The following is a 12260-nucleotide window of genomic DNA, read 5'->3' as shown; positions in this document are numbered from 1 at the left end:
TGGTGGTGGAAGAACGTCAACGGCCCTTTAGTCATCTATTTCTCCTCTCCAGTGGCATTGTAGATTTGGTCATCCTTCGCTGAAAGTGTTGAAGTCGTTGGTCCCTTCATTGAGTCAACTTTCTGTTCTAGATTGTGAGTCGTGTCGATTTGGGAAACACCATCGTGTTCCCTTTAGTTCTAGGGTTGATAACTGTGTGTCGAGTCCTTTTTCTTTAATTCATTCAGATGTTTGGGGTCCTTATAAAGTGATGTCATATAATGGATACAGATATTTTGTTATTTTTGTTGATAACTTTTCAAGAATGACATGGCTCTATTTAATGAAAGAAAGAAGTGAATTATTTGCCATCTTCCAGAAATTTTATGCTGAGATCTACAATCAATTTGGCGTTCACATCAAAATTTTCCGTTCTGATAATGGCCGTGAATACTTGTCTTCATCTTTTCAAGAATACTTGGACCAACATGGCATTATACACCAAACTTCATGTACCTACACCCCACAACAAAATGGGGTTGCTGAGAGAAAGAACCAACATCTTGTAGAAACGGCATGCTCACTCATGCACCACATGAATGTTCCCAAACCCTTTTGGAGTGATGCAATGCTCACCTCTTGTTTCTTAATTAATCGGATGCCCACGTCTATTCTTGATGGTCGTTCTCCTTTTAGTGTCTTGTTCCCCAACATGTCTCTGTTTCCGCTTCCTCGGGTATTTGGGTGTCTGCTTCGTCCATAATCTGGGTCCCGTGACTGACAAGTTAGATGCACGATCCCTTAAGTGTATCTTCCTTGGCTATTCCCGGTTCTCGTCGTTCCATGGTATGTGCTGATGTTACTTTCTTCGAGTCTACTCCGTTCTTCGTGGGGTCCGGCGATGCTGCTTCCTCCACATCACCTCTTCCTCTTCCCCTTCCTGTGGTTGATCCTCCTCCTTTGGTTCCAATCGTGCCTACGTCTTTGCCTCCGGTGCCACCGTCTTTGCCTCCGGTGCCACCGTCCACCTATCAGTCACGTGTATACACATCGCCCACGTGTACAGGCTGCGCCTCCTCCGGCTTCATCACCGTCAACAGATCCGGCTCCAGATCCGACATCAGCCTCCGACTTTGATCTCCCTATTGCCTTACGGAAAGGTAAACACACCTGCACCCTTCACCCTATTTCCAATTTTGTTTCCCTTACCTCTCCGCCTCCCATCGCTAGTTCATCTCCTTGTTATCCTCAGTGGTTGTTTCTAAGGATGTCCAGGAAGCCCTTACCTCTCCAGAGTGGTGCCGTGCTATGGAAGAAGAGCGCTCTCTGCCCTCCATCATAATCACACTTGGGACCTCACCGCTCTTCCTCATGGGAAGTAGGCTGTCGGTTGTAAGTGGGTGTATACCGTTAAGTACTTGCCAAATGGTCGTGTTGAGCGCCTAAAGGCGCGGCTGGTTGCAAAAGGGTACTCCCAAACCTATGGCATTGACTACACAGAGACATTCTCCCCGGTTGCTAAGATAGGGTCAGTTCGTGTTGTCATCTCCCTGGCAGCTATGTATGATTGGCCTCTACATCAACTAGATATCAAAAATGCCTTTTTTGCATGGTGATTTGCTCGAGGAGGTCTACATGAAGCAACCACCAGGGTTTGTTGCTCAGGGGGAGGATGGTAAGGTATGCAGACTTAAGAAGGCTATATATGGACTTAAACAGTCCTCTCGAGCATGGTTTGGTAGGTTTAGTGAGGTGGTCAAGAAGTTTGGTATGAAACAGTGCCAAGTTGATCATTCTGTCTTTAGTCATGACTCTCCGGCAGGAAAAATACTACTGGTGGTGTATGTAGATGATATCGTTGTGACTAGGAATGATAAAATGGGCATTGACAGATTGAAGGCATTTCTACAGGAACACTTTCAGACAAAAGACCTTGGCAAATTGAAATACTTTTTGGGCATAGAGGTAGCAAGATCTAAGCATGGCATTAATTTGTGTCAGAGGAAATATGTGCTTGATTTACTGGAAGAAACAGGTTTGTTGGGTACTAAACCGACTAAGACACCTATGGAAACAAATACGAGGCTGAGCAGTGATATAGGTGAAGTATTTGAAGACCCTGGCAGATACCGACGTCTTGTAGGCAAACTAAACTACCTAACCATTACTCGGCCAAATATTTCATTTGCGGTTAGTGTGATGAGTCAGTTCATGCAGAAACCTTTGGTTCCACATTGGAATGCAGTGCTAAGGATTGTGAGGTACTTGAAAGGAGCTCCTGGCCGTGGGTTACTATACAAAAGTGGCAGAAAACTGGAAGTAGAAGGATACACCGATGCTGATTGGGCAGGTTCCATGTCTGATAGACGGTCTACCACAGGCTATTGCACCTTCCTGGGGGGTAACCTGGTAACGTGGAAAAGTAAGAAGCAAACAGTTGTGGCAAGAAGTAGTGTAGAAGCAGAATATAGGGCCATGGCACATACTGCTTGTGACTTAGTGTGGATAAGGAACCTTCTACAGGAGATAGGATATGACATCGGTACTCCAATGAAGCTCTATTGTGACAATCAGGCAGCGGTTCATATCTCTTCCAATCCGGTGTTTCATGAAAGAACCAAGCACATCGAAGTTGATTGTCATTTTCTGAGAGAGAAGGTGCTGAATGGAGTGATAGAGACTGCATATGTTAATACAGGAAATCAGTGGGCATACTTGTTTACAAAAGGTTTGTGTCGGGGGAGAGTGGACTACATATGTAACAAGCTGGGATTATATGATATATACTCACCAGCTTGAGGGGGAGTGTTAGTGAAGGGGTATTTCGGTCTTTGTACCTGTTGAGAGTGCTGATGTGTACTATTATGTTAGTTCGAGTGCCTCTTACTTAAATAAGGGCACTTATGTCTTTTCCAATCACATTAATAATATAATAACAGGTCTGGCCAAAACTAGGGTTGACTTTTTCCTAATTTCGAACCAGACCTTTTCTCTTCTCCTTCCTCTTTCTTCCTTCTTCTTTCCTCTCTTCCTTCTTGCTGTTTACTTTACAGCTAACAAACAAAACAGACTTCTAGGGCAGGCCGAACTTTAACTCTGAAGAACATAGAAATATTAAAGAAATGAAGGGATGTATATATTACCATGAAAAATGATGGTTTCTAATATGGGTATGTTTTGATAGGACTCCTAGTAGTGTGTTGGGGTCCTGTGTCAAGATGGTGAAAAGGTGAAGCAGATACTCTGTCTAGTTTTTATTTCTTAAGTATTCTCATGTACAATCTCTGGGTTGAAATTGTCCATTTGACTGTGGATGCCAATATTTTGCACTATGCTCGTTGCTTGGTGGAATCGGGTAAGGCATCATATATGCTTGTGGATCTAACTTGTGTAATTTTTATCAGTTTTGTTGTCTACAACTGTTTGGTGGATCTTTTTGGTATGCCTAATTTAATAATCATAACTGCCTTTTTTTTGTTGACTCTTGTTTAACTGTTTTCTATAGTTTTTGACTCTAAAAGGGTTGTTGTGGTTAAAGCAGTTACAACCATCTTGTTGCAGCAAAGTTTCTTTTGGCTTGGCAAACTACTAGAACCACTGTAAGTCATGGTAAATGTAGTCCCCCTATCCATATGACAAATGCATCCATTATTATGGTTATCCTTGTCTTAACCACAAGACCAGTGAAAGACATGCCTAAAATGATTCCACATTGAGACCTCATATTATCCTTTTCCCCACTTCTTTGTCTTTGTATTGACTTTGTTTTTGCTTGTTAAAGGGGAAAAAGTGGACTTTAGCGATGAATTATTTAAAATCTTCTGATTGATGAATGCCACAAAAGAGGTATGGGCCAACTGAAGAAAGAATGCCAGACAATGGAACATGCACGTGCCCAAGTTGGAGGTGTAGTTTTTTTAGTATGTTGTCTCTTCTCAGGGCTGAATATCTGGCCAGTTGACCAGGCAAACCAGGCAAAGTGTTGGTGAACTGCTTTTCACTTTTTGTCCTCCATGTTTCCAAACTGGATTAATTGTTCACTTCTTTCATCATGTGCGTTCTACACTTAAACTGTCACATTGGTATCAGACTTTCACCCATATATGATGGTCTTGTATGGGTGTTAAATTGATTCCAATCTCATGTTTTCTGCCTCTCTTGAACCGTTGGATTGGTGGCTGAGGAAATTGAGCTAATCAAGATTGGATTTTGTTATTTAATGGATCTGAATCACATGTTAAGTAGTGCTCCAGTGATGAAAATCTGAACCTGAATAAGCTTTATCCCTATTTTTGGGACTTTGAAGTATGGTGATACATCCATCCACTCAACATTTATCATTTTTGAGTCCTTTGTGCCTCAGAATTTCTCATCTCTTCCTCTAGCCTCTAGAAACACAAATGTTACATATAACAGGGTTGGATATAGATACAATAGAAAGTGCAGTTTCTTTTTTTTTCTTTGCTTGAATGATCAGACCAGCTGTGAAACAAGTAGAACGTGAGTCAAAGAAAAGAAAATAGAAGATGAAGTAAGTCAACTACATTGTTGTTGTCAACTATACAGACCATCAATTTCCCACCTATATCAACCCTTTTTTTCTTAGGGAGGGAAAAAGAAAATTATAATTGAAAAGAAAAGAAAAAATGTTTCAGCTTTGGATTGATGGCTGCTTTATGAGAGGCTGAGAAGTCTTCCCTGAATCTTCATGCTGGCTCTTGACCTCCATTAACAGTGCCACTACTTCCTTCATGGTGGGCCGTTCTGATGGTGATGAATTCACACAGAACATCGCAATTCCAAGAGTTTGAAGCATCTCTTGCACCATTTGGTCAGGTAAGCTCTGAAGCTTGGAATCCAATATGGTTATAGCTGGCTCAAAGCTCCTCATCTTCTTCTTCACCCACTCAACTATGTGAAGCCCATCACCAACTTGAGGCTCAATAGCACTACGGCCACTGAGGATCTCCAGCAAAACTACCCCATAACTGTAGACATCACTCTTCTCTGTAATGTTCATTGTGTATCCATATTCTGCAAAAATCATAGATCTTGAAATTAAAAGTTGTTCTGAATTGCTGCATCCAAGAAGAATAAAACATAAAAATTGTGGTCTGAGCTGGAAGAAAGTGAATATTGAATTATTGAGCTCAGAGAACAATACAAGTGGAATAAAATTAAATGAGAAATGAAGAAATTTAATATTACTCTTATAAATTAAAAGCACGCATCCACATGGTCTGAATTGGGGCTGCTAACATTCAACAGGTTGCATGTAGACATCCTACATCATGGCCACAAATGAAACCATCCATTTGGATGGATATTGACACATGATCTTTGTCTAAGACACACCATAGGCATAGTTTCTTTAGTGATCAATTTTCGTGGTTATGGAACCTAAACTCAAGTTCTACTTGTGGGTTAACAGTTGAAGGAAATATAAAAAACACATAATTTGAAGGAAAAAGAGAACTTTGCAAATTAAAATAAAAGGAATACTAGTATTGGGAAAGAAAGGTCAGGAAATACCTGGTGCAATGTAGCCATAGGACCCAGCAACTCTAGAAATGGCTTGGTGGTAATTGGGAGAGCTCATCAGCTTGGCTAGTCCAAAATCTGCCAGATAAGCCTCAAACTTGGAATCCAAAAGTATGTTATTACACTTCACATCCCTATGAAGGATTGCTGGCACACAATCATGGTGAAGATAAGCAAGACCTTGAGCAGAACCTACAGCGATATTGTACCTAGTTTCCCAATCCAAGTTCCTATTTTCCTGGAGTAACTGTTGCAGATTCCCATTTGATATGTAGTTATAAAGAAGGAGCTTTATTGACTTATTTGAACAGTAACCCAGGAGTCTCACAATGTTCCGATGGCGTATATGTCCTAGAATTTGGATTTCTAAAGCAAAAGAATCCACTGGTTCTTCACCCTTCTTTGTTTTCCGGAGCTTCTTGACTGCAATCTGTTCTCCATTAGGCATCTCAGCCTTGTATACAATTCCAGAAAATCCCTTTCCGATCACATTCTCATCTTTCAGACAGTTTAATATGTTCTCAATTGTGAAATTGAGCTTCTGAAATGGAGTGAATGTCCATGGATATGAAAAATCTTCAGCCCCTGATGAAGAGCCATCACCTGAGGATTTTTCTGTTAAATAATTTCGGTTTCTGGTTACAATGATCCAAGATACAAGAATCACCATTGCTACAGAAGCTAGAATTACAGAGATTAAAGCTATTGTTTTGGCATATTTTAATCCTCTATTTCGAATCAGACCTAAGGAACAATTAGACCCATCAAGGGATTCACAAAGATTTGGATTCTGGAGATACGAATTTGAAGATAGGGTCCTAAAGAAGGGAGTCACAGGGATGGGGCCTGAGAAATTGTTGAAGGATATATTCAAGGATGTGAGACTAGTTAGGAGGCCCAAAATTTTGATTCCTCCATAGAGCAAATTATTGGAAAGATCAAGTGACTGCAACTGTGTCAAACCTGAGAACTCCTTGGGGATTTCTCCTGTAAACACATTTGAACTTAAGTCCAAACTAATTGTCAAGCTGGTGACATGACCTACTTGAGGTGGAATTGCACCAGAGAGGCTGTTGAAACTTAAATCCAGCAGAGTAAGTTTTTGAAGGTTCTGGATGGATTTGGGGATTGGTCCAGTAAGTAGATTATTGTTGAGAATAAGTTTGTTCAAGTAACTGAAATTCCCAAAACTCCAGGGGATTCCACCTGTGAAGCTGTTTCGGCTGAGATCAAGTTGTTCTAAATTTACAAGCTCCCCCAACTGAGATGGGATTTCTCCTGTTATGTGGTTGTTATGCACATCCAACAGCTCAAGAACTGTGATGTTGGCAACCTCAGCAGGGAGGTTATCAGAGAAATGGTTAGTGTACAAGTCAAGGAAGAGGAGATTCTGCAATTGACCTATCTCCTTAGGAATCTTGCCCGAAAGCTGGTTCTCTCCAAGCCTCAACCTCACCAGAGATTGACATTTTGCAACACTCTGAGGCAACCCACCAGATAATGAATTTCCTAGAAGCAGAAGCTTGCTCAGCTTCTTTAAACCAAAAATCTCTTCTGGGATTGGTCCTGTCAACTTGTTTCGTGAAAGATCGAGAGCATATAGCTCCGTGCAATTTCCAAAAGAAGGAGGTATAGTTCCAGAAACTGAATTACCCCACAAGAAGAAGCTCTGTAGAAATTTCAAATTACCAACTTGCCATGGAATTGGCCCTGATAATTGGTTCTTATCAAGCTGTAGAGCAGTCAGACTCGTACAGTTGCCCAACTGCCATGGAATGGAACCAGTGAGTAAATTGTCCGACAAATGAAGTTGCTCAAGCACCACTAGTTTCCCTATATCAGCTGGGATTTCACCAGAAATATCATTAGCAGAGACATCAAGGACGACTAGAGATGAACAGTTGGAGATCTCTGCTGGGATTGGCCCTGTGATCGAATTGCCCCAGATAAGAAAGCTTGTAAGCTTTTGTAACTTGCCAAGTTGAGGCGGGATTGAACCAGTGAGCTTGTTCATGTGCAAATACAAACTTGTAAGCTTTGAACACAAACCCAGTTCAGGTGGAACCGGACCAGATATCTCAGTATCATAAAGCGCCAGCGTCTGGAGGTTGATCAAGTTCCCGATGGTGGGGGGCATTACACCAGTGAGCCCAGTTGCCGCAGCACCAAATGTGGTGAGATTAGTTAGCAGTCCTAACTGGGGTGGAATCTCACCAGTTAGATATGGGTTCCCACCGATTCGAAACTGTTGGAGGGAGACCATTGAACCCAACTGGAAAGGTATAGACCCATTAAGGAGATTGTCTTGGAGACAGAGGACTTGTAGCGAGGACAGGTTAGCCAACTGCTGAGGGATGCGACCTGAGAGACGATTGGAGTTCAAGAAGAGAAATTGAAGCGAAGTGATTGCACCAAGCTGCAGAGGGATGGGACCCGAAAGAGAATTAGATGAAAGATCGAGGAGGCGAAGATGGGTAAGCAATCCGAACGAGGGAGGAATGGGACCTGATATATTGGTGGATGAGAGATTGAGAAGTTGCAGAGATGAGAGCAAAGAGAGCTGAGGAGGGAGCACAGAGAGATTGAGGAATGTGTCTGGGAGAGAGAGTGAGATAACTCTGTCTTGTGGAGAGCACGTTATGCCCTGCCACGAACATGGTATTGAGTCTGATGGGTTCCATGAAGCGAGAATGGATGAAGATTCCGTTGAAAATGCATCAGCAGCTGCAAGAAGGGAGAGAAGAGCTTGTCCATCGGGAGAAAGTGAGAAAACCACAGAAGTGAATGTTAAAAAGAAAAACAAACAGAAAGAAAAGATGGTGACTTGGGTTGGTTTTTCCATTTGAGGTTTCTACCTACAGGTGGACGGTAAAGGTTAAAATGTGGTTACTGTGATATTGGTGATGGTGGCGGTAGTAGTAGCTAAAGTCCACTCTGAAAAGGACAACATGCATATGGTAGTGATGGTGGTGGTGGCCAAGGTATAAAGAAAATAAAGAAGATTATGGTCGAGATAATTAAACTTCTTACCTGGTGGTGGTGGTGGAAGAGGAAGAGGTGGTTGTGGTGGTGGTGATCATACACCCACACTCCTCTCTGTCCTTACTCAGCTGCTAATTGTGAGGATAGCTTCATTGCTCACTGTAATGTTGAGTTTCAGTTAGTGATAGGAGGTGCCGGTGTTGGTGATGATGCTGATGGGAGGAAGAGAAGTGGAACTGAGTTTTAAGCTTTCTGTGACTCGCCTCTGTCGCTACCATGGCCATTATATGTCAAAACATTTACTTGTACGAGAATATTTTTATGGAAGTTGTAGTTCGTGCCTCTGCAGTTTGAGATGCACTACTATATGTGTCTGATGTCTGAAGTCTGAAGACTCTGAACCTAACCACACCAATTTCTCAGCCATGGCTATTTTCTATATCAGAACATTTGATCCCATGGTCTCCACGACCACGAGTGCTGTGCTGATATGCACATTTAATGGCTGGGATCGTTGGGTTCCATGCTTTTAGCCCATAAGATATCGTAGTCGCTGGTGGGTCCCATCCCATTTGACTTTTGCCACATCTGCAATTGTGGATCTAAAGCCTACTTTCCTGAATTCCTGTCAGCTGCTCAGTGCATGCTTGGTAAAAACTAAAAATCAAGAGTCCTACAGGCCACCGCCACTATAACCATTCAAATGACAAAACAAAAGTTACCCGCAACAGACTAGCCTCATTGTCAGATGGAAACAAAAAGCTGGACAATCAGACTCCGGGAATGACTCATTCATGTGGGTCAGATGAAGTTTAAGAAATAAGATTCCAAGAGAGGTGACCTTGCACGGTGCCTAGGAAGAGGAGATTTGATGAGTGGGGTAGCTTTATAGCTTAAGCTTGGGAGATTGTGAAAGTAAAAAGAAAGAGTTGGAGACTTGGAAATAAGCAACCACTTCAATGTGACAATGCCTTTCTTCTGTATTAATACGTAAACTATACCTGATGAAACGTGGTTTTTGAATTAACAAAGCATTAGGGTTTAGAGGGCGTGCACTTAGAGGAATTTCTATTAGAACATCTTTGGAGGGTAAAGTCAGTAAATTAGAATTTTTAAACTGTTGATGTGGTAAATGGAGGTAAAATTTTTTTATGTTACCGATGAAGAAATGGTGGGTGTGTTTTGGAAGTAGAGAAAAAAAATTGTACCCACACATGAAGTCATGAACATGAGATGAGAAACAGAGAGTGAGATGCAAAATTAAGGGCACGGTTCACGATTTAGGGTTTTGGGAGTGTTGATTAGGGTTTTAGATTTTGACTGTATTCTACTATTTCTATACTTCTAGTCATCTAGAGGAGACATCTCGTCACTAATATCTCGGAAGTTGAAGGATTAGATTAGTTAGGATCAAAGTTATTAAATCCTTATTGGTTTATAGAATTTTGCCTGTGGGCTTCACGCATGTTGGGTTTGAGACTTTCGGGGTTACTCTCAATTCGAAGTGCTAGATAAATGGGCTTCTCTTGTAATCAAACCCAAACAAACAGTTGTATTTTGTAAAGAGCTCCATTCTGACTTGTGATAAACAAGAGGTGCCAATTTTAACCTAACCAACAATTTCTGGCCTGAGTGAGTCTGAATTATTTTATATTCAGGTTCAGGTTCTTGATGGAGTGCAATGGCGGGAAGAATATTTCGAAACTAAATTTAAATAGTTGCATTTAAAGTTGATTTGAGCTGAATTATTTTAATTATGAAGAATGTCAAATATATAAATATTCAGAGATATCGGAGTCATTGTTTGGTGCAGTGGTAAATCTTGAGCTGATGAGCATGAGAATGTGGATTGGGGCCTTTGAGAAGCCACTCTCCTTGGAAGACTAGGGTCATTGTATATATTTTTAGGATATATTTCGAATTTTTTAAATCCAAAATTTTAATATAGAAGCCAAATAAACATGAAGGTAGTTCTAGCATTATGCTTTGGATTCTAACGGATGGTACACACTAATCTGCAAAGAGTGTAGGGAGAGTGCTGAGGGATCGTATTAATTTTTCATTTTGAGAAGCTTTTGATATAAAAATCTTGTTTTTTTCGTGGAAAACAACTTCCTAAGGAGATCGTCGCTCTTTCGTAGAGATGCAACTTGGGTCGGGTCGGTTTGGATTGGGTTTTTGTTAGATTTTCAAATGGTCCAAACCCCAGCTCAAGTCTGATGTAGTTGAAGTTCAACTGACTAACTGAAGGTGGCTCAATTGGTAGGATCTCCAGCTGTTTAGAGCAGAGACTTGATGGGCTACCCCCGTTTTGTAGCCACAAGAACACACGACTACACGAGTACTAAAAAAAAGTATCGACTGTGTGGTATATGTATTATTACAATACGTATTGGCTTTTGAGGTTGTTGATATAATATTTTTAAGGATTTTGAAACGTTTGTTATTTTCAATTACTAAGGATTTATTTGGTTCGCAGGAATAGGGGTTTGGAATCGGAACCAACCACTTGGTTGGGCAGAATTGGAATCTGATTCCAATTTCTGCTGGAATGGTATTCCCCTATTTGAGAGAATTGCCATTCCCTCCTCATCTCTTAAGAATAAGAATCTGTTCCAGTCAATTCTTTCTTGCTTTTGGTACCAAGGGCTACACAACCTGGGGGGAGCCCATCCCCACCCCCCAACCCAGGTGTGGGCAGAATTCAATCCCAAGTCTCTGCTACATTCAGCCGATTGGTACCTTCCGTTCCAGCTAATTTCAATTTCAGTTTTGATTCCTGCATAAACCAAACAGGTGGGGGAATAGATCATTTTGATTCTGATTCTGAACAGTTTTGATTCCAGTTCCGACTACGAAGCAAATGAACCCTAATAATAATTGTGCATTATTGATAGATAGGCATTGACTGAAGCTCAATTAAATGTAGAACATCGATGTTTGTAATGGGTCGAACACACCAATACTGGCCAACAGTAACAGTGCTGAAAGCATGGCTGTATGGACCACCGTGTCATTTCCTAATTTGCATTCTCGTTTCACAAGCAATAAAGAAATTGACCATAAAGATGAAGTCAAATACTTTGATCACAGTTTTTGACAAAAGGACAGTAGAATAGAATAAAAACGAGTGAATTTCCATACACAAACACTAATCTAGTGAGCAGCGAGCATTAACCGAGTCATTGACTCAGTAAAGACTCAATAATCTATTTTGGGCTGATCAACAGACTAACATAGCATTTTATTTTATTTATAGCTTTGAGCTGGATCCCTCCAATTTGGTTATTTTCAAATAATAAAGAAAATATAATAATAAATTATTAAAAATGGGTTTATTTTTTTGGTAGATAATAATGGATTTACATATCTTAAGGTTGAAGCCTTATTTATTATGCATTAATTTCAAAAAGAAAAATCTTTAATTTTTTATTTAAATAAGTGAATATACTAAATGGGCAATTGGGCATTGCGTATCAATTCTACAAAAATCAATATAATATAAATAATAATTTAATACGCTAATCTGACGTAGCATGTCTGCTAATAGACTATATATTCGTATATTAATATAAATATATATGTTTTGTTGTTGTTGTTGTCACCTGCTTGGCATGTACCATTAAATTTAATTTTATTAATATATAATTACTTTTTCTTATTTATAAAATCAATTAAATATTATAAAAATGGTCAACAGTATGTGGTCGGAGGGGTCAGGTCAGTTCCCTTCTATTTAGTACATGCTCAAAATTAAA

General features: G+C 40.4%; 1 protein-coding gene and 1 long non-coding RNA gene across 2 annotated transcripts; one reads left to right on the top strand and one right to left on the bottom strand.

The window, feature by feature from the left end:
* Positions 1-3515: 3515 nt before the first annotated feature.
* On the top strand, positions 3516-4199 carry LOC148791083 (uncharacterized). The gene is made up of 2 exons (XR_016077781.1): positions 3516-3578; positions 3761-4199. It is a non-coding gene; the product is annotated as an uncharacterized LOC148791083 (long non-coding RNA).
* Positions 4200-4406: 207 nt separating this feature from the next.
* LOC104602008 (uncharacterized) lies at positions 4407-10140 on the bottom strand. Its single transcript, XM_010265543.3, has 2 exons — positions 5512-10140; positions 4407-5013 (listed from the first exon to the last, which is right to left on the bottom strand). Exons 1-2 carry the CDS (start codon positions 8360-8362, stop codon positions 4631-4633), a joined length of 3234 nt encoding a protein of 1077 aa, XP_010263845.1. The 5' UTR covers positions 8363-10140; the 3' UTR covers positions 4407-4630.
* Positions 10141-12260: the final 2120 nt, after the last annotated feature.

The sequence above is a fragment of the Nelumbo nucifera genome, chromosome 6 (assembly GCF_055504915.1).
Source record: "Nelumbo nucifera cultivar China Antique chromosome 6, China Antique-T2T, whole genome shotgun sequence".
NCBI classification, from domain to species: domain Eukaryota; kingdom Viridiplantae; phylum Streptophyta; class Magnoliopsida; order Proteales; family Nelumbonaceae; genus Nelumbo; species Nelumbo nucifera.
This window is presented reverse-complemented; position numbering and strand designations above follow the sequence as displayed.

What these genes read in the sequence shown, in the direction of transcription:
- LOC104602008 (XM_010265543.3), bottom strand. Translation starts at nt 8,362, where the DNA reads ATGGAAAAACCAACCCAAGTCACCATCTTTTCTTTCTGTTTGTTTTTC. An exon ending in CTATGGCTACATTGCACCAG is followed by an intron (nt 5,014 to 5,511) that starts GTATTTCCTGAC and finishes TGATTTTTGCAG; the next exon opens with AATATGGATACACAATGAAC.